This window comes from Puma concolor, chromosome B4 (genome assembly GCF_028749965.1).
Source record: "Puma concolor isolate L17-30 chromosome B4, mPumCon1.1.hap2, whole genome shotgun sequence".
In the NCBI taxonomy this organism is placed as follows: Eukaryota; Metazoa; Chordata; class Mammalia; order Carnivora; family Felidae; genus Puma; species Puma concolor.
In genome coordinates, this window is record NC_141673.1 from 60,198,868 (window position 1) to 60,223,174 (window position 24,307).

The 24,307-nt window shown below is 39.5% G+C and overlaps 1 protein-coding gene across 2 annotated transcripts in view; it reads left to right on the forward strand.

Moving 5' to 3' along the window:
* SARNP (SAP domain containing ribonucleoprotein) overlaps positions 1–24,307 on the forward strand; it is a 57,529-nt gene that overhangs the window by 473 nt on the left and 32,749 nt on the right. For both annotated transcript variants that reach the window (XR_015253551.1, XM_025926687.2), the window contains exons 2-9: positions 11,185–11,284; positions 12,949–12,995; positions 13,208–13,275; positions 18,014–18,065; positions 19,367–19,440; positions 19,884–19,912; positions 22,695–22,720; positions 23,862–23,930. Coding sequence is in view for 1 of the 2 variants with exons in the window: in XM_025926687.2 (XP_025782472.1) it covers positions 11,185–11,284; positions 12,949–12,995; positions 13,208–13,275; positions 18,014–18,065; positions 19,367–19,440; positions 19,884–19,912; positions 22,695–22,720; positions 23,862–23,930 (465 nt within the window). In the remaining variant the exon portion in view is untranslated. The remainder of the gene's footprint in view (positions 1–11,184; positions 11,285–12,948; positions 12,996–13,207; positions 13,276–18,013; positions 18,066–19,366; positions 19,441–19,883; positions 19,913–22,694; positions 22,721–23,861; positions 23,931–24,307) is intronic.

Sequence of the window (24,307 nt, forward strand, 5' to 3'; positions counted from 1 at the left end):
TGTCTCATCTGTGTCACTTCCCCACCGGGTGTGCAAGTGCTTTCAACCTGTTATACCCCCTTCTCGTTTCTCGTCAGAGCTGCATTACGTCAATGGTCCCCTCCTCTTTGCCCCGTGCTGGAGCCAGGACCCCTAGCTCTTCCTTGGATTGATGCTTCCCAGTCTGTTGTCCAGAGCCGCGATTGCGGTTAGCAGATGGCATCTTTGTGTTTTCCACCCATCCAGGTCTCAGACAGGAGCCAAAAAATGCTTCCACTCCTTTTTTTTTTTTTTTTTTTTAGGTGGGGTCACGCCTTCGGAGCTAACTTTGAAATTTGAGGAGAAGCCTCAGAAGCTAGGCCTCTCGGTAGAAGCCAGGGGTTTCGAGACCTAAAGGGTTAGCAAAGGCACAGATAGGTCAGATTTAAAAGTTTTTCGAATTCTCCCACGCGCTTCTCCGCCTGCCAGCCTTACCCCCTACCCTTACCCCTTACCAGTAGAGAGACAACTCAGTCATAGCTGTTAATATTTTGGGAAAGCATTTCCGAGGTTATCTTTAGCTCTTCCCATTTCACGTTGCGGATGGATCCGGACCCTGCATCTCTTGGTGTCACCACTGGGTGACACTCTCAGTCACAGGGTGGTTTTAAGTTGTATCTTTGAGGAATGTTGGTAGCTTCGACATATTGAGATTGTTATTTTTCTAGAAGAAAAGAGTAATTTTAGGGCGAATTAAGAGAACTTCTTCTTTAGTTGTCCATTTGTGGTTTCACAAGTAGCTTTCCCATCAGATGTTTTGCTCTTGTTTTGGTCACATCCTGGGAACCTTAGACAAACCAGGCTGATTTAGCCAAAGCTAAAAACTGATGCTTTAAAGCTTGATGAGCTTAAAAAAAGACATAAGGAGAATAAGTGTAGGGAGGACACATACTAGTTGACACCAATTAACCTTTCTGTGAAAACTGGTTTCTTACTCATGGATTCTAAACTGTGCTAGTGGGTTTTCATGGATCACGGAGTTACTGTTAAATTGGTGACACTGAAATGTGTAGATCATATTTGTGGTCTCCTAATATAATGAGTAAAAAAAATTGAGTAACCACCTCTGTCATATGTGTAGTTACTTAAATAAATTGTGTTCTGCCATAATGTTATGTGTGTTATGAAGCATGCACAGGAAAGAAAGTTTTGAGTGAATGAGATAAAAAGGAAATATGAATAGAAGATTTAATATTTTCTTTTTATTCCACTTTTGAAATCACTGGAGTAAGTCACCAGCTGTATGACTTGCCTTTATGGATTTAATATTGGTTTATGGAGTGATTCTTTCTATGAGATCTGTTTTGTCAGGTCTGTATTAAATTTGATATTGATAGGATAATGTCTTCTGACCTGATTTCGGGTTTTATAGTCTGAGAGAACATGAGGCACTCCTGACAGCCTGAAAAAGATTCACTCTTTTAATCACATTTGCTTGTCTTTGCTTTTTCTCTAGAGCACTTCTTAACCTTTTGGAGGTCACAGATATCTTTGAAACTCTGATGAAAGGTATGGACCCTTTCCCCAGAAAAAGGCATGTACACATACTTTGCATGCGATTTGAGGGGCTTCATAAAACTACCTTGTAGCCCTGAGGAGTCCGTGGACCTCTGGTTAAGAACCTATGCCTTTAATTCTGACTTCTGGGACAGTTAATGTTTGGTTCCACTGTCGATCTTGATGGAGTGATCCTGATTTTTGGGTTGACTTAGAGTTTTATCTCTTTTTTAAAAACTCCTCCCAGTTTTATAAAAAGAATTTGGGGCTTTAATATGGAGTCCCAGAAGAAAGAAACAAGCTTTGAAGTAAGAGGGGAAAGTATTAATTGGATTGATATGTAAGTCCACATCAACAGCAAATTTCTGAAGATTTTGTAGAAATGCAGTCATTCTAACACAGAAAGAGACTGAATGTGGATGAAAATGCCTTGAATTGTAATAGTACCAAATTTATAGTCCATGCTGAAAACAGGGACTACTGCAGAGAGAACCACAAGGGTGTATAGTATAGTGTTAGATAATATTGAAGCATAAAGCGCATGTGTGTTGGTGGTTGAAGATAGTTTGGAAAGCAGGTGAACTTTGTGACCATAAAGGTGGAATGGAGTGATGTTGAAAAGGGCCTTTTGACTTGTGTAAGGTGTTTGTTTTTTGTCATGCAGGTGGAAGGTGAGGAGCCTTTGAAAATTTGAAAGGAAGAGCTGATATGATCAGTTGTTGTTCTTTTGACAGTATGGAGGATGGGGTCTGGAGACAGAGAGATTTTTACCAGTTAGATTTTCATTATAGTAGTCACTCTGCTGCTTAAAACCTTTTAATTATAGGGACATCTGGGTGGCTTAGTTGGTTAAGAATCTGACTCTTGGGGCGCCTGGGTGGCTCAATTGGTTGAGCATCTGACTTCGGCTCAGGTCATGATCTCATAGCTCCTGAGTTCAAGCCCCGTGTCGGGCTCTGTGCTAACAGCTCAAAGCCTGGAGCCTCCTTCAGATTCTGTGTCTCCTCCTCTCTCTGCCCCTCCCAGGCTCATGCTCTGTTTCTCTTGCTCTTTCAAAAATAAATAAACGTTTAAAAAAAAAATTAAAAAAAAAAAAAAGAATCTGACTCTTGATTTCGGCTCAGGTCTTTATCTCACAGTTCCTGAGATGGAGTCCTGTGTTGGGCCCTGCACTGATAGCATGGCGCCTGCTTGGGATTCTCTCTCTTCCTCTGTCTCTTCCCCTTCCCTGCTCATGCGCATCCTCTCTCTCTCTCTCTCTCTCTCTCTCTCTCTCTCTCAAAATAAATGAACTTAAAAAAAGAAAACAACTTTTAATTATATTCTTATAAATCCAGCTTAGTTTCTTACACTCCCAACCACAGTGGCTTGATTTTATTTCATTCCTCAGAATGACTGTGTTAATTACTAATACTTAGCATTTACTGTGTTGCAAGATCTGGTTGAAGCTACTTACATAGGTTAACTGATGTAATTCTCAAAATAACCCTGTAAGGTAAATGCCTCTATTATTCTCATTTCAAAATGAGAAAATTGGAAGCTCGGAGAGATTAACTGAGTAACTTGCCCCCTAGGTTGCAGAGCTAATAAGTGGTGGCTCAAATCCAAATAGCCTGTCCCCCAGATTTGTGTTTTTTTTTTTTTTTTTTAAATTTTTAATGTTTATTTTTGAGAGAGACAGAGAAGCAGAGCACGAGCTGGGGAGGGGCAGAGAGAGGGAGAGACACAGAATCCAAAGCTGGCTCCAGGCTCTGAGCTGTCAGCGCAGAGCCTGACATGGGGCTGGAACTCATAAACTGTGAGATCATGACCTGAGCTGGAGCTGGACACTTAACTGACTGAGCCACCCAAGCTTCCCTCCAGATTTGTGTTCTTAATCACTGCGCTACAGCCTGTCTTACCTCGGAACCCAGAAGTGTTATACATGCTTTTGGGTGTAGTGCTCCTGCCACTCCCATCCCCCATACCTTTGTCTAATTAATTAATTAACTGCTAGTTCCCTTCCGATACCAGCCAAACATCATTTACCCAAGGAACCCTTAGGTAGGATAAGTTCTCCGTATCCACACACATGATTTGACTACTTTTTAAATGCTTTCATGGGACCCTGTACTTTTTTTTTTAAAGTAGACTCCATGCCTAATGTGGGGCTTGAACTCACGACCCTGAGATCAAGAGTACATGTTCCACCGACTGAGCCACCCAGGTGCCCTGTACGCTGTACTTTTTTATGTTAATTAAACATTATATTAATGATCATTGATTGCCTTGTTTTTGTTTTTGTTTTTTACCAGATTGTAAACTTTATGTGAGCAAGAACTCTTTTATCTTTTGTTTATGATTATTTCCTTGTATCTAAAATAATGCTTGATGGAATGGGTGTTCAATAACTGTCAAGTGAATAAACTTAGTAAAATCTGAAGTAAGGTAGTGGCTATTAGAATGGGAGTAAATTTGAAAGAAATTTGGGATATAAAACTGTAAGTATGTATAGATCAGTTAGATGTGGGAGGAATGAAAGATGAATCCAAGGTTTGAGTAGTCTAGGTTGAGAGAAGAGGAAGAAGTCAGTTTTGTGGAACAGAGAAGATAAGTTCAGTTTTTGGCTTAAGTGTCTTTGAGATTTGCACTTGGAGATGTCTAATAGTTGCAAATGTGGGTCTCTAGTTCAAGAGCTGAGGGCTGATAGGAAAGGTTTGCAACTTACTCAAAATATTTATGGAGTGCCTACCATGTGTGCTACCATAGGTTTTGAACATATAGCAGTGAACAAAGCAGATGAAATTCTTGCTGTTATGGAGTTTATATTTTAGTGGGGGAAGTCTCAATAAATAAAATTTATAGTATGTCAAATAGTGATAAGGTCTGTAGAGAAAAATAGTAAAGGGGTTAGGTAGTAGTACAGTGGGACTAAGGGTATTAAAATTTTATTTTATTTTTTTTTTTTTTTAATTTTTTTTTCAAAGTTTTTATTTATTTTTGGGACAGAGAGAGACAGAGCATGAACGGGGGAGGGGCAGAGAGAGAGGGAGACGCAGAATCGGAAACAGGCTCCAGGCTCTGAGCCATCAGCCCAGAGCCCGACGCGGGGCTCGAACTCACGGACCGCGAGATCGTGACCTGGCTGAAGTCGGACGCTTAACCGACTGCACCACCCAGGCGCCCCTAAGGGTATTAAAATTTTAAACAGGGTGACTAGGGAAGGTCTTGGTGAGAAGGTGATGTCAAAGCAGAGACTCATGTGAAGTTGGGAGTCTTACATGCAAAGTGTTATAAGAAGACCTTTTAGGTGATTAGAACTCTGGCTTACCCTTGAGATAAGAAACCAGTGGGGGATTTTTGAATAGAGAAATGACATGTTTTGACTTTTTTTTTTCCTGATTTGAGTTTTTAAAAGATCACTCTGGATACTTTGTTGAGAGTAAACTATAATGAGGTGCAAGGGCTGAGAGTTTTTACAGTAATTTGTATCAAAGACCTGAAAGGGTTAGATTCTGGATGCAGTTGATCCCTCCCCCAACCCCCCATTCATAGGAGATATGTTCCAAGACCCCCAATGGCTGCCTAAAATCTAGTGTATGGAAACCTATGTGTATTGTATTTTTTCCTATAAGTATATACTTATAATAAAGTTTAATTTTTACTTATTTGTTTGTTTTCTTTAATATTTACTCATTTTTGAGAGAGCGTAGTGGGGGTGGGACAGAGTGAGAGGGAGACACAGAATCCAAAGCAGGCTCCAGGCTCTGAGCTGTTAGCACAGGGCCCAACGCGGGGCTCAAACTCATGAACCCACAAACCATGAGATCATGACCTGAGCCGAGATTGGACGCCTAACCAACTGAGGCACCCCATAAAGTTTAATTTTTAAATTAGGTACAGTAAGAGATTAACACAGTAAGTAATAGAATAACTATAATATACTGTAATAAAAGTTATGTCAACGTGGTCTCTCAAAATATTGTACTATACTCAACCTTATGATAATGTGAGATGATAAAATGCCTTCATGCTAAGATGAAGTGAGGTGAATGATGCAGGCATTAGGACATAGTACTAGGCTATTATTGACCTGATGAAGTGTCAGAAGGAGGATCATGTACTTCCGGACTACAGTTGTACCAGGGTAATTGAAATCACAGAAAGCAAAACTGTGGATGAGTGGGGGACTACTGTTATGTTATGTTATGTTATGTTATGTTATGTTATGTTATGTTATGTTATGTTATGTTGTTTTATGTTTTTGTTTTATTTTTAAATGTTTACTTATTTATTTTGAAGGGGGGAGGGGCAGAGAGAGAGGGAGAGAGAGATGACCTGAGCTGTAATCAAGACGGACACTTGGGGCACCTGGGTGGCTCGGTTAAGTGTCTGACTTTGTTCAGGTCATGATGTTGCCGTTCATGAGTTCGAGCCCCAAGTCGGGCTCTGTGCTTATAGCTCAGAGCCTGGAGCCTGCTTCTGATTCTGTGTTTCCCTCTCTCTCTGCCCCTCCCCTGCCTGCTTGTGTGCTCTCTCTCTCAAAAATAAAGAAAAACATTTAGAAAAAAGAGAAAAAAAAGATAGGCATTTAACCTGAGTGAACCACCCATGTGCCCTGGGGGACTACTGTATTTTAAAGTGAAGCTGACAGGATTTGCCAATGATTGGGTTCTGAGATTGAAAAAGCTTTTGAGGGGAGCCTGGGTGGCTCAGCCACCTGGATGGCTCAGTTAGTTGGGCGTCCAGCTTCAACTCAGGTCATGATCTCACAGTTCATGAGTTCGAGCCCTGAGTCAGGCTCTGTGCTAACAGCTCAGAGCCTGGAGCTGCATTGGATTCTGTGTCTCCTTCTCTCTCTCTCTCCCTCCCCCCCCACCCCACTTGTGCTCTCTCTCTCAAAAATAAATAAATATTAAAAATAAAGCTTTTGATATAAATGGAATGAGAAGAAGGCCAAAGCAGTCTTAGTGAATATCAATATTCACAGGGTTAGATGGAAGAAGAGCTAGCAAGGAAAGAGAGAAAGCAAGGAAAAGATAGAGGGGTGCCTGGGTGGCTGGGTAGGTTAAGTGTCCAACTCTTTTAATTTTTTTTTTAATGTTTATTTATTTTTGAGAGAGACAGAGACAGAATGCGAGTGGGTTAGGGCCAGAGAGAGAGGGAGACACAGAATCCGAAGCAGGCTCCAGGCTCCGAGCTGTCAGCACAGAGCCCGATGTGAGGCTCGAACCCACGAGCTGTGAGATCATGACCTGAGCTGAAGTCAGACGCTCAACCAGCTGAGCCACCCAGGCACGCCTCAGTGTCAAATTCTTAAATTTTGGCTCAGGTCATGATCTCAGGATTCATGAGTTCAAGCCCCACGTCAAGGGCTCCTCACTGATAGTGCAGAGCCTGCTTGGGATTCTCTTTCTCTCCATTGCTCTGTCCCTGCCCTGCTCGTGCGTGTACATGCTTGGCTCTTTCTCAAAGTAATAAACTTAAAAAAAATTTTTTTTAAAAAGGCGGGGAGATAGAGCTTGTATATGAGAGCAGTGCCAGCATCTTGGTAGTTAAGATAGAGCTTAAATCAAAGAGCCTGAGCTGGCATATTATCTCTACTATTTTTTAGCTGTGTGATTGTTAAGCAAATTGTTGAAATTTTTTAAGCTGCATTTTCTTAATTTCTTAGTTTATAAAGTGGGGTTGTACTACTAATCATATATATTTGTTGTGAGAATTAAGTGAGGAAATCACATTCAAAGTACTTCGTGCTGTTGGAGGTGGGGGCCTGGATGGTTCAGAACGTCTGTTAAGCGTCTGTCTTTGGCTCAGGTCATGATCTCATGGTTGGTGGAATCCCAGCCCCGCATCAGGTTCTGTGCTGATGGCTTGGAATTCTGTGTCTCCCTCTCTCTGTGCCCCTCCCCACTCATGCTCACACGCACCCTCTCTCTTTCTCTCTGTCTGTCAAAAATAAACATTAAAAAAATAAAAAACAAAGTTCTTAGCACTTTATCTGCCATGGATTAATAAAATAAAGTTGAGGGGCCCCTGGGTGGCTCAGTTGATTAAGCATCTGACTTCATCCCCCATCATGATCTCAGGGTTTGTGGATTCGAGCCCCTCGTCAGGCTTTCTGCTGTCAGCACGGAGTCTGCTTCAGACCCTCTGTCCCCTCTCTGTCTGCCCCTTCTGTACTTGCACTCTCTCATTCAAAAATAAATAAACATTAAAAAAATAAATTTCAGTTCCTGTCATATGAAATATTATAAATTATATAAGGCGTCTCTGCCTTCAAAGAATGTACAAACCAGATTGAGAGATAACAGATGAAAAAAGATTTGAATTAAAATTCAAGATTTGTAAACTAGAGGAAATCGGGAGAATGAATGATTAATGTCAAATGTCAAATGCTATCCAGTTTGGGGAAGGAAAGAGAAGGGAGGAAAAGCTTTGTTAGAAAGTTGAGCTTTTTTTTTAAATTTTAATTTTTTTTAATTTATTTTTTATTTTTTAATTTTTTTAATTTTTTTTTTTCAACGTTTATTTATTTTTGGGACAGAGAGAGACAGAGCATGAACGGGGGAGGGGCAGAGAGAGAGGGAGACACAGAATCGGAAACAGGCTCCAGGCTCTGAGCCGTCAGCCCAGAGCCTGATGCGGGGCTCGAACTCCCGGACCGCGAGATCGTGACCTGGCCGAAGTCGGACGCTTAACCGACTGCGCCACCCAGGCACCCTAATTTTTTTTTTTTAATGTTTATTCTTGAGAGAGAACACAGAGTGTGAGCAGGGGAGGGGCAGAGAGAGACGGAGACACGGAATCGGATGGAATCAGAAGCAGACTCCAGGCTCTCAGCTGTCAGCACAGAGCCCGATGTGGGGCTTGAACCCACGAACTGTGAGATCATGACCTGAGCCCAAGTCGGATGCTTAGCTGACTGAGCCACCCAGGTGCCACTAATTTTAATTTAATTTTATTTTTTTTAACTAGACTACATGCCCAATGTGGGTCTTGAACTCACAACCCTGAGGTTAAGAGTCACATATTCTAGGGGCGCCTGGGCGGCTCAATCAGTTAAGTGTCAGACTATGGCTCCGATCATGATCTCACAGTTTGCGGGTTGCGGGAGCCTGCTTCTGCTTCAGATTCTGTGTCTCCCTCTCTCTCTCTGCCCCTCCCCCACTCACGCTCTGTCTCTCAAAAAATGAGCAAATGTCGAAAAAAAAATTTTTTTTAAAGATCTCATATTCTACCAACTGAGCCAGCAAGTCAAACTTTGAATTGTCTGAATATTTACCAAAAGTGTTACTTAAACCAGGGGGAAAAGGAATGGAGGCTTCTGAGGAAGATAAGGGGTTAAAAGAAATAAAGAAGTTGTATTACTTTGTAACTAACCAACCAGCACCTTTTAAACACATACACACAAATGATATATTTAAAATGTTAGATGTCTGAGTGTTGGGCTTACATAAGATTTTATTTTCTTCTATACTTTTTGCAATTTTCAAACCATTCTGCAGTGAACAGTACTTTTGTAAGGAACTAATAAAACTTTTTAAACTGTAACTAAAATCAAAATTGTTCTCCAGGAAGCTGAAAGAAAATGAAGAAACAAAGTACCGATGTGGGAAAGACCCAGATTCTTAAGAAATGGACCTTAGAGATCACTTAAGTCTAGATTTTAGCTTAATACTATTCAGGGTATGGCCTGCAGGCCAGTGCTGGTCCATGAACTGTTACTGGTTAGTGATGAGCTAAGTTTAAAAAAAAAAAGAAAGAAAAGAAACTTTTTCTAGCAGTTTGGCATCAGTGCTCCATCCAAATGTGTGATCCTTTTTCTAGTAATCAGTTTTTATTGTTTTTTATAAAAGTATCCATCTTGTTGGAATATTATAAAAAGCTGGCAGCCCTATCAGTCTGCCTAATAAAAAATACACTGATCTGTGAAATTCAGAAATCTGAGAAGCAGTGATTCTAATCTTGTCTAACCCTTCACCCAGTGTTTAACACTTATGAAGTGCTTACTAGCTTGTCAAACACTATTGTAAATGGTTTACAAATATTTACTGACTTAATCTTCCTAACAACCCTATGGTATAGGTACTATTTATTGCATTATCCCCATTTCATAGGAGACTGAGGCACAAAGAGGTTAAGTTATTCATGCAAGGTTATACAGCTGTAAGTGGTAAAGCTAGAATTTGAATCCAAGTGACTTTAAAAGAGGCCATGTTATGCTGTACAGCCATTCCACATTTTTAATGGGTGATTTACCTACCATGTTTCTCAATAGAGGGTGCTGTTGGTTTGTTGAGTAGGACAGTTCTCCACATAGTATCCTTGCCTGCCTGACCTGCCCAATGAATGCTCCACGTGCCCAATCATCGTGGGAAGAAAAAAAGCTCTCCTCTCCATTTTCAAATGCTCCTTGAAAGCATTGAAAGCCTTCTAGAGATGGCCAGCATATTCCCTTAATTGTAAAGTTTTCTCTTCTATAGGGATCTGCTTTCTGACTTCTTACTGGTCTTCTTTCAGTGCACATCTATTTGTGCAGTGATCTGCATATAGGATTTCTGGAGCTTTTCCTGCTTGTTTTCCTTGGATCCGCATGTCATTATACTTCTTAAAATAAGAATCAAATAAATAATCACTTAATAATATAGATTCTGTTTTTCAGTTACCATAACCTGGAATTACTTTGGCAGCAAATCATACTGTTAACCCTCTTTGTACTTGTAATCATCTAAAATTATAAGGTCTGTATCCTTAGAGTTACTGTTGAGTCAGATCTTCCTTATCTGGTTTTTGAACAATTTAAGTTTTGAATATAAATGTAATTATAGGTATACCTATTCCTTCTAAATTGAATCTTCTTTTTGGCTCGTTCTCTCTGAAGAGATCTCCTCCCTGCCCTCCCACCCCTTAGTTCTGTCAGTAATCCATTGATCCTTCCTCCTGTTGTCTGCACAGTTGATAAGCATACCTGTTACTTGTTTAGTCAAATTACTGATTTAAAACTCTTCTGGGGCGCCTGGGTGGCTCAGTTGGGTTAAGCGGCCGACTGGCTCAGGTCATGATTTCGCAGTCCGTGAGTTTGAGCCCTGCATCGGGTTCTGTGCTGACAGCTCGGAGCCTGGAGCCTATGTCGGATTCTGTGTCTCCCTCTCTTTGACCCTCCCCCATTCATGCTCTGTCTCTCTCTCTGTCTCAAAAATAAATAAACGTTAAAAAAAATTTAAAACTCTTCCACAGAACCCTATGGCATGCCATTAGATATTTTTTCCACTTAGACTAGATTCTTTGATTGTTGACATTAAAGTAGCTAACACATCTACCTAATTCTTCAGTGGTCAGGCCTGTATGCATGTGTATAGTAGATTGCAGTAAAGGATCTGGGATAATAGTAAGAAGAATCTGCTTTTAGATAATTAGATTTTCTACTTAAAGATTCATTTTTTTATTCTTATTATTAAAGTAGGACACTTACTCTTCACCATCTGTTAGAAAAGTCCTTTTGTATATTGACTATTGTTACAGGGAAGTGGACCATCTTTGTGGATCTGGAGGCTTGGTGTAGTTAGGAGCAGTAGTTTTGGATTGAACTTTTCATTTTTTCTTTATTGTGAGAAGTAATTTTTTTTTTTTTTTAAATCACCAGGTTCATTCTGTTAACTAAGGAAAAGCTTTACTCTTTTTTCTCAGCTTGCTGAACTAAAGCAGGAATGTCTTGCTCGTGGTTTGGAGACCAAGGGAATAAAACAAGATCTCATCAACAGGCTCCAGGCATATCTTGAAGAGCATGGTGAGTGCTTTGTAGAGGCAGAGTAATATGAGTGAGGGGGTTAATTTTTAGGCTCTGCCGTATGAAGATTTCTTTTTTTCTTTTAGGTTGTTGGTGATGTAAGCTCTTAATTTACTGTGTCAGGAAAACTCTTGATCATTTAAAACAGTGGTTATAATGTAAAGAAATACACCTCTCCCCCTTTTTTAAGACACTAAGTTTATTTCAGCAAATTATTTAAAAGGAAGTATGGGAAAACAAGTATCGTTAGACTGAGAATGGGAAGATTTGAATTCTGAATCCTCTTATGACAAATTTATTCTGTCACTTTGAACAGTCACTATTTACATGATTAGGTGTCTGTTCTGATCTATGAAATGAGACAAATGTTTCCACCCTTGAAATTCATAAACCTAGGTAATCTCTGGTCCCTTCTAGCTCTGACATTCTGTAATTCCACCTTTTTAAAAACAAAACTCGCTTTATTTAAGGCATATTATTATCCCCGGTTGTACAAGTCCCTGCTGTAATTTTTATTTATTCCCTTTTATTCTCATTTCTTTTACCCCAGCTCCCTTAGGCATCTATTCTAATGTGCTTGATATGTAATTTTTGTCTTTGTCCTTGTAAACCATGTAGTGTTGTTTTGGAATACAATATTTTTATAGAATTGGCAATGAGGCCATAGCCTGCCTTCTTGCTTTTTTTTCTCTAAGTACTTTTTTTTTTTTTTTTTTCTTTTTAAGACTTATTCGTATGGCCTGCAGCTGTGTGGTCATCTAGTCTTTTAATTCAAATTCCTGCATAGTGTTCTACCATGTATGGAATCCACCACATTTTACTTTAATTCACCTGGTGATAGACACCTGTATTGCCTCCTGGCCTACTTTCATGTTCCTTTGTGTTTCTCTGTGAGAGTTTATACCCAGGAATGGGATTGCTAATTAATATCTATTTATAAATGTATATTTGATGTGATTAAGCATTGACCAATTGTTTTCCAAAATTGCTCTGTAAGTCTACACTCTCATCATCAGTGCATGAGGGTTCTTGTATCTCCTCCACACACCTGAACTTGGAACTATTTTATCAAGTGGCTTAATTTTTGCTAATCTGCTGGCTCAATATACTTTCCTTTAATTATTAAAACGTTTGGACATTTGCTGTGTTCATGGTTTTTTTTTGGCTTTTTCCTTTGCTGTCTTTCTGTTGGTGTTCCCGTAATTCACTTGTTAGTTTGCAGACATTTATTTGACATTCTGGTAACTATTCCCTTGTTGGTTTTAGGCACAAGTACCTTCTTTGTCATTTGTTTCTTTTTCCATGGTGTCCTTGCTTAGTTTTGGAAAATCTGTGATTTTTCATATATTACTTTTGCTTAAGGGCTTTTTCCAAAAATCCTTCCCCACCACTAAATCTTAAAGATATTGTCCCACATTACTTTTTACTAGTGTTGTCGTTTGACCTCACCACAATTTTTCAGTCCAGCTGTAGTTCAACTTTGTATTAATGTTAGAGAATACTGTTTTATTTTCTCCATGTGGAACAAATTTTAAGAGCATCATTTTTACCTTCTGTTATTGAATTTATTTTGGGAAAGCAGAATGATTATAATTCTAGCCTAAGTACAGTGATCAAGATGGTTTTTTAGCAGGGCTTGACCTGAATATTTTAATATTCTTTAGCTGAAGAGGAGGCAAATGAAGAAGATGTACTGGGAGATGAAACAGAGGTGAGTTGGAGAGTAAGGTTAGTCAGTGTGGCTGCTACCTTGGCCACATTGCTTAACATCAATTATTATAGGGCTCAAATGCTAATGTGCTAGGGGAGCACAGAGGGGGAATGAAGGTTCTGAAAAATTGGTTCATTTTTGAGTTCTCATATTCTCTTATTGATGGGTATTTACTGTTGATTTATATTAACCATTGTCTCATTTGGTTTTAGGAAGAAGAACCAAAACCCATAGAACTGCCTATCAAAGAGGAAGAACCCCCTGAGAAAACTGTTGATATGTAACTATCCCTTTTTTATGATCTGAGTATAGGGCAGACAGTTCTGGGTTTTGGAGGGGTTTTAGTCTTTTTTTTCCTTTTAAAAAAAAAATTTTTTTTTTAACATTTATTTATTTTTGAGACAGACAGAGCATGAACAGGGGAGGGTCAGAGAGAGACGGAGACACAGAATCTGAAACAGGCTCCAGGCTCTGATTTGTCAGCACAGAGCCCGACGCGGGGCTCAAACTCACGGACTGTGAGATCATGACCTGAGCTGAAGTCGGACACTCAACCGACTGAGCCATCCAGGTGCCCTAATGGAGGGGTTTTAGTCTTTTACTCTGCTTACCTTTTATACATTTCCATTGGATTTTTATTTCTTTCTTTTCTTTTTTTTTTTTTAAGGTTATTTATTTTGAGAGAGAGGGTAAGTGAGCGGGGGAGGAGTAGAGAGAGGGGGAGAGAGAATCCCAAGCAGGCTTTGCACTGTTCAGTCTAATGAACCATGAGATCATGACCTGAGCTGAAATCAAGAGTCAGATACTTAGCTAACTGAGCCACCTAAGTGCCCTCTTATTGTCTTTTTCATTTCTCATTAGATCATTTTCAGAAGAGTCTAATTCATTTTAAGTACACGGTCCCAGTGAAGCAAAGTAGTTTGTCTCTGGGTTATGTAATAGATAATTAGGACCAGGAGACTTCAAGCCCAGAGTTTAGTTCTAGCCTCTGGGGTAGCACCATAATAGGTGATTCTTTTTCCATATAGAGAGTCATATAGATTCTCTGTATATAAGGAATTTTGTAAGGAGGGAGGGTACTGAGCAGAGATTATATCTCTGGGGTAACACTATATTTTCTCTTCCTTTTTTGATTTACAGTGGAGGAAGGGAGGCCAAAGTACTAGAGTGGGAAGTAGATCTTGATTTATGTATCCCACAAGGTTGATAATAAAACAGACAAACAAAAAGGTTGATCACAAACATCTTTCTGGGGGACTCTTTCTATGAATGTCTGGCCATTTTATACTCCACATTAGTAACAGTTGAATCCTTTTTAAAATTTTTGTTCCTCGTAGCTATATTTATGCAGTTAATTATAAGAGATCATATATGTGTTAGTGAAAATCAAACAATACGTAGAGGAGTATATAAATAGAGAATTATGGGGGCGCCTGGGTGGCGCAGTCGGTTAAGCGTCCAACTTCAGCCAGGTCACGATCTTGCGGTCCGTGAGTTCGAGCCCCGCGTCGGGCTCTGGGCTGATGGCTCGGAGCCTGGAGCCTCTTTCTGATTCTGTGTCTCCCTCTCTCTCTGCCCCTCCCCCGTTTATGCTCTGTCTCTCTCTGTCCCAAAAATAAATAAACGTTGAAAAAAAAAATTTTTTTTAAAATAAATAGAGAATTATGTACCTCTTGTTCCCACCCGCATCTGACTTCCCAGAGGTTTTCAGTATATTCTCTTAGAATGTTTTATATGGGGAGTTTGTGTATATACAGATACATACACACACCAGACATATTGTGGGTTCCTTGATTTTTTTTCAGATCTGGAGATCTTTTTGTATCATTACATGTAATGTTTTTATTTAAATGTGAGTTACAGTAAAACCTTAGATTGTAACTTGTTCTGCAAGTGTTCCACAAGATGAGCAAACGTCTAATAAATTTTAACTTGATTAACAAGCGATAAGCTTGCAATACAAGTAGTATGTGACACCAAATGTCACATGATCACAACTGAGCCAAGGGTTCTTGAAATTCGCTTTGAAATACTAGTGCTTTGGATTATAAGCATGTTTCCTGAATGAATTATGCTCGCAAACCAAGGTTTTACTGTGTATATTAGGCAGGGTTATAAGCATTTTTACGTGTATTGTCGCTTAATCCTCACATCAGCTGTATGGAATAAGGATAATTATCCTTGTAAGTGATAGGTCTTTTTTTTTTCTCTTAGCTTGTTATGGAAATTGCAAGTATATACAAAAGTTATGAGAATAGTATAATAGACCCCCATATACCTATCACCCAGATTTAATACTTATCAATTTAGAACCTTGTTCTTTCTAGCAGCTAATAGTACTCTATCCTATAGATAAACAGTAATTTCATCAGTTTCCTATTGGTGGAAATTTAGATAATTCATAGTAGCAAAAAATGCAGTGATGAATGTTGTTATGTAACTATTTTTATACTGACACAAGTATGTCCATATGATAAACTCCTTGCAGTGGATTTGCTGCAAGGGGATGTGCATTTTTGTCTAACAATACTGCTTTCTTTTTTTTTTTTTTTTTTTAAATTTTTTTTTTTTTTTCAACGTTTATTTATTTTTGGGACAGAGAGAGACAGAGCATGAACGGGGGAGGGGCAGAGAGAGAGGGAGACACAGAATCAGAAACAGGCTCCAGGCTCTGAGCCATCAGCCCAGAGCCTGACGCGGGGCTCGAACCCACGGACCGCGAGATCGTGACCTGGCTGAAGTCGGACGCTTAACCGACTGCGCCACCCAGGCGCCCCCTAACAATACTGCTTTCTAAAGCCATGTAGTTATCTTCCATCATAGGAGGTTTATGTTTAGATATATTACCTTAAGGAAATGGCTTATGGAATAGTTTTAAGTTTACTTACTTATTTTTGAGGGAGAGAATCCCCAGCAGGCTCCATGCTGTCAGCACAGAACCCAATATGGGGCTTGAACTCACAAACTGTGAGATCATGACCTGAGCCAAAATCAAGAGTCAGACGCTTAACCAACTTAGCCACCCAGGCGCCCTATAGAATAGCTTTAAAGTACTGATGTTTTGGGGACTTCTAGAGTAAGAAAGAAGATGAGGTAAATACAGTGATAATTGGCTTGTGTGGGTTAACAGTGAAGTTTGAAAATTCTAGAAGTTTCATTATCCTTAGAATATGTAAAATGTGTAATTCTTCATTTAGAGGGCTTTGATTTTATTAATGAATTTCTAAATAAGGAATTTGAAAGTGTGTGTGTTTGGGGAGGTGATTTTGCTCTTTAGAGGGATAGTTGTGGTTAGACTACAGAAAGGTTCTGGGTCCCTGAAGTTTGGAGGATGTCTTGTATGTGCCTATGAGTAGGAGAGAAATTTCTCAGTGAAGAGAAGAAATTTCCCATGAGTTCCAAAATGTGATGTGTATTTATGGCTTGAGCTTAATTGTGCCTGAAGGAGTTGGAACACAGCAGAAGGAAGCTTCCTCTCTGGGGTTCCCTTTCTACCACGAGGTGTACTGCAGTAATTGTGCTTCAAGATGGGAATGTGAAGAAAGTCATTAGCTTGAGGTTGGCGGAGGTCTTAATGGCATTGGACTTCAAGTAAAACATTACACTTCAGTGACCCTTTCTGCCAGAACAAGACAGAGAGAGAGCTGGAGAAGGAAGAATGACCAGGAAATGGGAAGAATTCAGGAATTTCTTTAAAGTAGGAATATTCAGGGCTAATATAGGTGCTTTGAACATTCAAAAGGAGATCTTCTTGCTTCATCTTTGGCTTGAGGTTCTCCCAAAATATGCTTGTTTCTAGTTTGATCTCCTCCCCACCCCTCACCAACACCCTCCATCCCCAAACAGGGCAGTTAAATATTGTAGGATGTAGTTATGGTCAGCAGGGGGCACCCATTGCTTATCTGTCAGTTCAGGGACCTCCAACAAAAGGATGGAGAGAGTAAGTTCCTGTTCCAGAATTGCTTCCTCTGAAAATGCCATTAAACCATTACTACCTTTCAGGGCATCAAATGGGAAAAGTGTCCAGGATACTGGAACAAAGGCTGTCCATGTCTTTAAATGAGGGACCTTAATGAGACTGGTTATGACCCACAGTTTTATGGGAGTTGTTTGGTGGAGGGTTAATGCCCTTCCGTTTATCCTGGGTACTTCCGAACTTTGTCTCCCACCCCTATGGTCCCCCCTCTTTTGTTTTCTGTTAAACCTTTTGACTAGTAGCTTACCATGTTTTCCTAATTCAAACTCCCCATAGCCTTTTTTCTTCCCACTCCCTTTGGCATTTTTATTTGTCTCACTTTGACTATTCTAGCTGGAGCTACAGTCCCCATGGGAGAAATAAAGGATTTGTAACACAAGGAAACCAGAGCTTGTAGAATAACACTTGTTAATCGTCGTCGTGATGAAAATTGAGAGCTGCCATTTAAATGAGGGTTGGAGGAATAGTCATTAGTCCGGAAGTAAATTTAAAGTTCCTAAAGTAAGTGAAATGGTTTCTGGTGTCCTTTGAGTGTTTTTCTTCAACCCAGTGTATATACCCAGGCCTCTTTTCTGATATATTTTTTTAATACTTTTTTTTTTTAATGTTTTTATTAATTTATTTTTGAGACAGGGACAGAGCATGAGCAGGGGAGGGACAGAGAGAGAGGGAGACACAGAATCTGAAGCAGGCTCCAGGCTCTGAGCTGACAGCACAGAGCCCAATGCAGGGCTCGAACTCACGGAGTGTGAGATCATGAACTGAGCTGAAGTCGGACGCTCAACCAACTGAGCCACCCAGGCGCCCCTATTTTTTTAATACTTTATTTAGCAAAGTAGGTTAGTCTGTTATTTGAACTCATCAATAGATGGCAGTTCAAGAAACTGAAGTTCTCTTGGGTTTCATATTTTTTTGGACTAAGGGATGATGAAGAGATAATGGGACAGAAGACCTGATTCAGGTGAATTCTTCTACATTCTAAGGTTTAGGGTTAGAATATTAATAAGTTTTCTGATTTAAAAAAAACTTCTTTCATTTCCAGGACAACAGAGAAGAAAGTGGTAAAAATTACATCTGAGATACCACAGACTGAGGTAGGTATTCTGCTCCCTAGTAGAAAAGCAGTCTTTCTATGTATCTTTCTGTTTCTTACTTTTTTTTTTTAAATGTTTATTTATTTTTGAGAGAGAGAGAGACAGAACATGAGCAGAGGAGGGGCAGAGAGAGAGAGGGAGACACAGAATCCGAAGCAGGCTCCAGGCCCTAGGCTGTCAGCACAGAGCCTGACATGGGGCTCGAACTCACAAACTGAGATCATGAAGTTGGACGCCCAACTGACTAAGCCACCCAAGCACCCTTCTTTTTTTTTTTAAAATTTTTTTTTTTCGACGTTTATTTATTTTTGGGACAGAGAGAGACAGAGCATGAACGGGGGAGGGGCAGAGAGAGAGGGAGACACAGGATCGGAAACAGGCTCCAGGCTCTGAGCCATCAGCCCAGAGCCCGACGCGGGGCTCGAACTCACGGACCACGAGATCATGACCTGGCTGAAGTCGGACGCTTAACCGACTGCGCCACCCAGGTGCCCCCCAAGCACCCTTCTTTTTATTCTATCTGTATCATCACTTTAAAGAACTGACTCATACGCAGAAAATCAGTATTGACAGGTTTTGGTATTGATATATTTTTCTGCCACCTGCCTTTGGGAAAATATTTGGGTTGGCATAGTCATCTTTGAAGCCCTAGTCTTTTTGTATATAGTACTAAGGCTTTAGTGGTATCTCTCTTTAGATGTTGGCAAACTAGGATTAGAGTTTGGGAGGATTGTACCTTGGAAAAGATGAAAAATAAGGGAAGATGTCACTACTGGAAAGCTGGTAAGACTGAAATGTCTCTGGACTTTGTGTCAAGATCTCTGAAGTTAGGTTCCAGTTGAGATGTATGGGTTTTTTTTGGGGTTTTTTTTGTTTTGTTTTGGTACCTTTAAAGTAGAGATGGCATAGGACAACACTGCCTCATTTCTAACTGAAAGAGTACTACTAGTGTTGGAACCAAGCTGTTCCTTTGATCCGTTTTCAAAGGTCAACTAAACACAGCTTTTGTCTTCTTGGCTTCGTGCAGAATGTGGGTTTTATTTTATTCCTTTCCTTTTGTTTTTGAGGACATGAATGTAATAATAGTCTTTTGTGTTTGCTTTCTGGAAAAGGCTGTTGAGTTAAGCCCTGGGTGGATACAACCTGATATCCTCTAGGGGTGTCAGTATTCTCAGTTTAGACCTTATGAAATATACTTCTGATGTTCTAAAGATACCCTCTTCTAAACAACTTTTCTCTTTAAAGAAGGAAACCAGAAATTAATTTTTCTCTTCCACTTCTTTTGTCTTTTTATCACCTAGAGAATGCAGAAGAGGGCTGAGCGATTCAATGTACCTGTGAGCTTAGAGAGTAAAAAAGCTGCTCGGGCAGCAAGGTGAGTGTCCTGAGCCTTTTAGATCTGAGATAGTGATAGTACGAAGGTGGAGGCATGATCCTAGATTTTAAATATAATTCTTGATTTTAAGTAGAATAGAGACCTTGCTGAAAAGAAATACTCTTTTGGCTTTGTTCAGAACATCTCTCCTGATTTGGATGTAGTAGCTATAGATTGGGTCTTATCAAGCAGAATTTTTCTAATAGGTGAAAGTCAGAAACTGACTTCCCCCAATTTTGATAAGGCTCCCTTTTAGCTTATTCTGTGGGCTCTTGGTGAGAAAAAGAGTAAACTGAACCTCTTTCATGAGGTTGTTAGAATTAGCTAATGATTGCAAGGCTTGAGATCACAAGCAAGAAGTGCCATATGTACACTTGACACGGAGACAGACAACCAGGAGTGTGAACAGCTTCCTAAAATTTAACTTGTTTTTCTTTCTACAGATTTGGGATTTCTTCAGTTCCATCAAAAGGTAAGAGTACAGAGACTCTAATGAGAAAGTTGTCTTTATATTTTTACTTTTCTGTCACAACAAATTAAGGCAAACTTGTTAGTTTTAGAAAACCTTTAAGAGGTTATAGCATTCACCTCTTTGCTTTACGTAAAACCATACTTAAGCCTTCCCAGGCAATTTAGCATAGGAGGGAGTACCAACATTTGTTTTGGTCTTCTTGGACATCTTTAGAGAAGTTTCATTTTTTTATTACTTTCCCTACTTATTCTGGTGTCTCAAATCAGCATGTAATTATTGTGTACCTGTCCGGTGTTCTGCCTTATGTGAGTGGTGAAAGAACAGAGTTCTTTTGCTTCAGCAGTCTTAACTTCTAGGAATTTACAAGGAAATGATCTTGGATATGCTTAAAGACTTGGTTAGCCATAAGGATTATCACAGTATTATTTTTAGTGGTAATTGGAAACAATGTAATATACAATAGGGAATTGGTTAAAGTGAAAACAGGTTATAAAATTGTATTTGCAGTATATTCCCCTTTTGGTAGTAGAAGTACACATATGGATAGAAAAAAGTTGGGGTTGCCTGACTGGCTTAGTTGGTGGAGCATGTGACTTTGGATCTTAAAGTTGTAAGTTCAGGCCGCACATGTGACCATGGAGTTTACTTAAAAAATTAAAAAAATTTTTTAATATAAAAAGGAATAGAGGTTGGAGGAATATATACTAAATTGTTACTGCTCCTGGTGTCTGATTGGTGGAATTTTGAGTGACAACTTTTTGCTGGTCTATGTTTTTAAAATTAGTACATTGAATATGTATCTTGTAATAAATTAGGGGAAAAGTTACTTCTTAAAATTTTTTTATTTTAGAGAGTGTAAACGGGAGAGGAGTAGAGGGAGAGAGAGAATATTTTGTTTTGTTTTGTTTTTTCTTTCAAGTGTAAGCTGGGGAGGGGCAGAGAGGAACAGAGGCTCTGAAGCAGGCTCTGCCCTGACAGCAGTGAGCCCTGAACTCACAAACCATGAGATCATGATGAGCTGAAAGCAAGAGTCAGACACTTAACCTACTTAACCACCCAGGTGCCCCAGGAAAAAGTTACTTTCAAAAAGAATAAAGTCCACATTCTAGAGACTTAAATTTTATTTATTTATTTTTTTTATTAAATTTTTTTTTTTTCAACGTTTATTTATTTTTGGGACAGAGAGAGAGCATGAACGGGGGAGGGGCAGAGAGAGAGGGAGACACAGAATCGGAAACAGGCTCCAGGCTCCGAGCCATCAGCCCAGAGCCTGACGCGGGGCTCGAACTCACGGACCGCGAGATCGTGACCTGGCTGAAGTCGGACGCTTAACCGACTGCGCCACCCAGGCGCCCCTAGAGACTTAAATTTTAAATGTAATATCTTAATCTAATTTAGTCTTCCTAGTGATCTGTCAGTTTAAAGTGTGTTAAGAAAATGTCTTCCAAGGATCTAGTGTTTTGGTGTGCTTTTTAAAAAGACTAGCAAAATTCTAGCCACTATCACTGTATGTTTTGTTTTATTTGTTTGTTTATTTTTAAATGTTTATTTTTGAGAGGGAGAGCATGAGCGGGGGAGAGGCAGAGCAAGAATGAGACAGGATCCAAAGCAGACTCTGTGCTGACAGCAGAGAGCCTGATGTGGGGCTTGAACTCACAAGCAATGAGATAGTGACCTGAGCCGAAATCAGACGCTTAACCAACTGAGCCACCCACTCACCCGTCTTTCTTTTTTTTTTTTTTTTTAATTTTTTTTTTTTCAACGTTTATTTATTTTTGGGACAGAGAGAGACAGAGCATGAATGGGGGTGGGGCAGAGAGAGAGGGAGACACAGGATCGGAAACAGGCTCCAGGCTCTGAGCCATCAGCCCAGAGCCTGACGCGGGGCTCGAACTCACGGACCGCGAGATCGTGACCTGGCTGAAGTCGGACGCTTAACCGACTGCGCCACCCAGGCGCCCCCCGTCTTTCTTTTTTTTAACAGCTTTATTGAAATATAATTCATATTCCATATAGCTTATCCATTTAAAGTATATAATTCAATGGTTTTTTAAAAAATATATTCACAGCATTGTGCAGTCATCACCACAGTCTAATTTTACATGTTCATCTCCCCAAAAAGAAACCCTGTACTTATTAGCAATTGTTTCCCATTCCCTCCCACCTCCCCTACCCAAACAACCACTCATTTTTTTCTGTGCATATAAATTTGCCTTCATATAAATAGAATTGTACAATTCATAGTTTTTTGTGACTGGCTTCTTAGCATAATGTATTCAGGGTTCATCCACATTGTAGAATGCATCAGTACTTCCTTTCTTTTTAATGTTGGATAATTATCCATTGTATGCATATGCCACATTTTATCCATTCATCAGCTAATGGACATTTGGGTTGTTTTTACTTTTGGCTACTATAGCTCATGCTGCTGTGAACATTCATATATAAGTTTTGGTGTGGATGTATGTTTCGTTTCTCTTGGGTGTATAGTGAGAAGTGGGATTATTGGGTCATATGGTACATTCTCTGTTTAACTTTTTGAGTAACTGCCAAATTGTTTTCTAAAGTGGCTCTACCAGGGCGCTTCAGTTAAACATCCGACTTTGGCCCAAGTCATGATCTCTGTGTTGGGCTTTGTGCTGACAGTACGGAGCCTGCTTGGGATTCTGTCTCCCCCTCTCTGTGTTCCTCCCCTGCACTTGCTTTGTCTGTCTCTTTCTCAAAAATAAACATTAAAAAAAATTAAAATGTTAAATAAAACTTTTTTTATTTTCTTCTTTAGGCCTGTCTTCTGATGCCAAGCCTATGGTAAGACATCTTTTTTTTTATACCTTGAGAGAGAAATCTCAACTCTAGTTTTAAAGTTAGAAACAACTTTTCCCCAGATCATAGGACTCTCTGAGATCATATGAGTTTGGTGACTGTTTTCAATATAGTGTTTTATGTCTTAAATAAAATGAATTGAGTACTTAGAGGTCAGGAAAATGCCATATCTTCAGAGTCACTATAGACATCTTCCTTCCTATCATTCTTCTTGAAAAAAATGAATAGATTTTGTTAGCTACAGGACAATCCATATAATTCTTTGTTTTAGGATACTGTAGTTTTAGGCCTTATCCAGTGGCTTTGGACAATGTCTGATTCTTAGTTACCACAAGTGAATCTGTGGAAGCAACTTATGAGTTCTGTTGGTAGATACTGGTATTTTTCAACACTACCTATTAAATATAAAATCCTAAAATAAGGAATACTAGAATATGTCTGGACCATTGTGATTAGGTGGCATATTTAGAAAATGAAAACAAATACTTTGGGTGGATGATGTTTGACTTTATGAAATCCTGTTTGGGATTACAGTGTAGTATCATAAGTGAAGCTGAAATGTAGTAGTACCAGTAGTTGCAGTAGTAGTAGTAGTAGTAGTAGTAGTAGTAGTAATGAAATGTCCCACATATCCTTATGATAGTAAGTTTTGTATATCAAGGCTTCCAAGAAAAAGGAAGAGAATTGAATTGGGTACTGGTGGTAGATTTGGTTTCTGAAGTAATGAGAGCTGGGTATAGAGTTAAGAACTATTGCAAAGGCTATATATAGGAATTAATGATTTTGAACTGTGAATAATAGACTTGTTTGGAGGTGATTATTTAGGTATTTGTTTGCTCCTTCAAGCAGTGTTTGGCCTACTTTGATTTTAAACCCTCTTGAGGCTCTTGCCACCTTTGATGAACGAAGGAGGCTGGGCTGAATCTTTGACTGCATTCCAGAAAAGGCCTTTTAATAATTAATGGCATGGATGGGTGCTGCTTAGTTTCCTGATTTGGCACATATAGAGTATCTTTGATATCGTAGGTTTAATTGAACTCTTAGCTTTGGACTATAATTTCTGCTTTTTGTATTTTCTGTTTTGATTTTTTTAAATATGGGTTCCCCCTTTGCCTTTTTTTTATAGGTTAACCTTGATAAACTAAAGGAAAGAGCTCAAAGATTTGGTTTGAATGTCTCTTCAATCTCCAGAAAGGTAAAGTACTGTTTTTGCCACCTTAGAACAGCTTGGGGGCTACATAGACTGGAAATGACTGTCCTGAGAATATAGCAAGCTATTCAGCACTTCATTTCATGAAGTCTTTTGACTATCACCTCTTCTCACTGACTTTTTTATTTTTTAACATTTGTTTATTTTTGAGAGAGACAGCATGAGCGGGGAGGGACAGAGAGAGAGGGAGACACAGAATCTGAAGCAGGCTGCAGGCTCTGAGCTGTTAGTGCAGGGCCTGACACAGGGCTTGAACTCACGATCATTGAACATAAGATCATGACCTGAGCTGAGGTCGGATGCTTAACTGACTGAGCCACCCAGGGGCCTCCTCTCACTGACTTTTGATTGCATTACAGGAA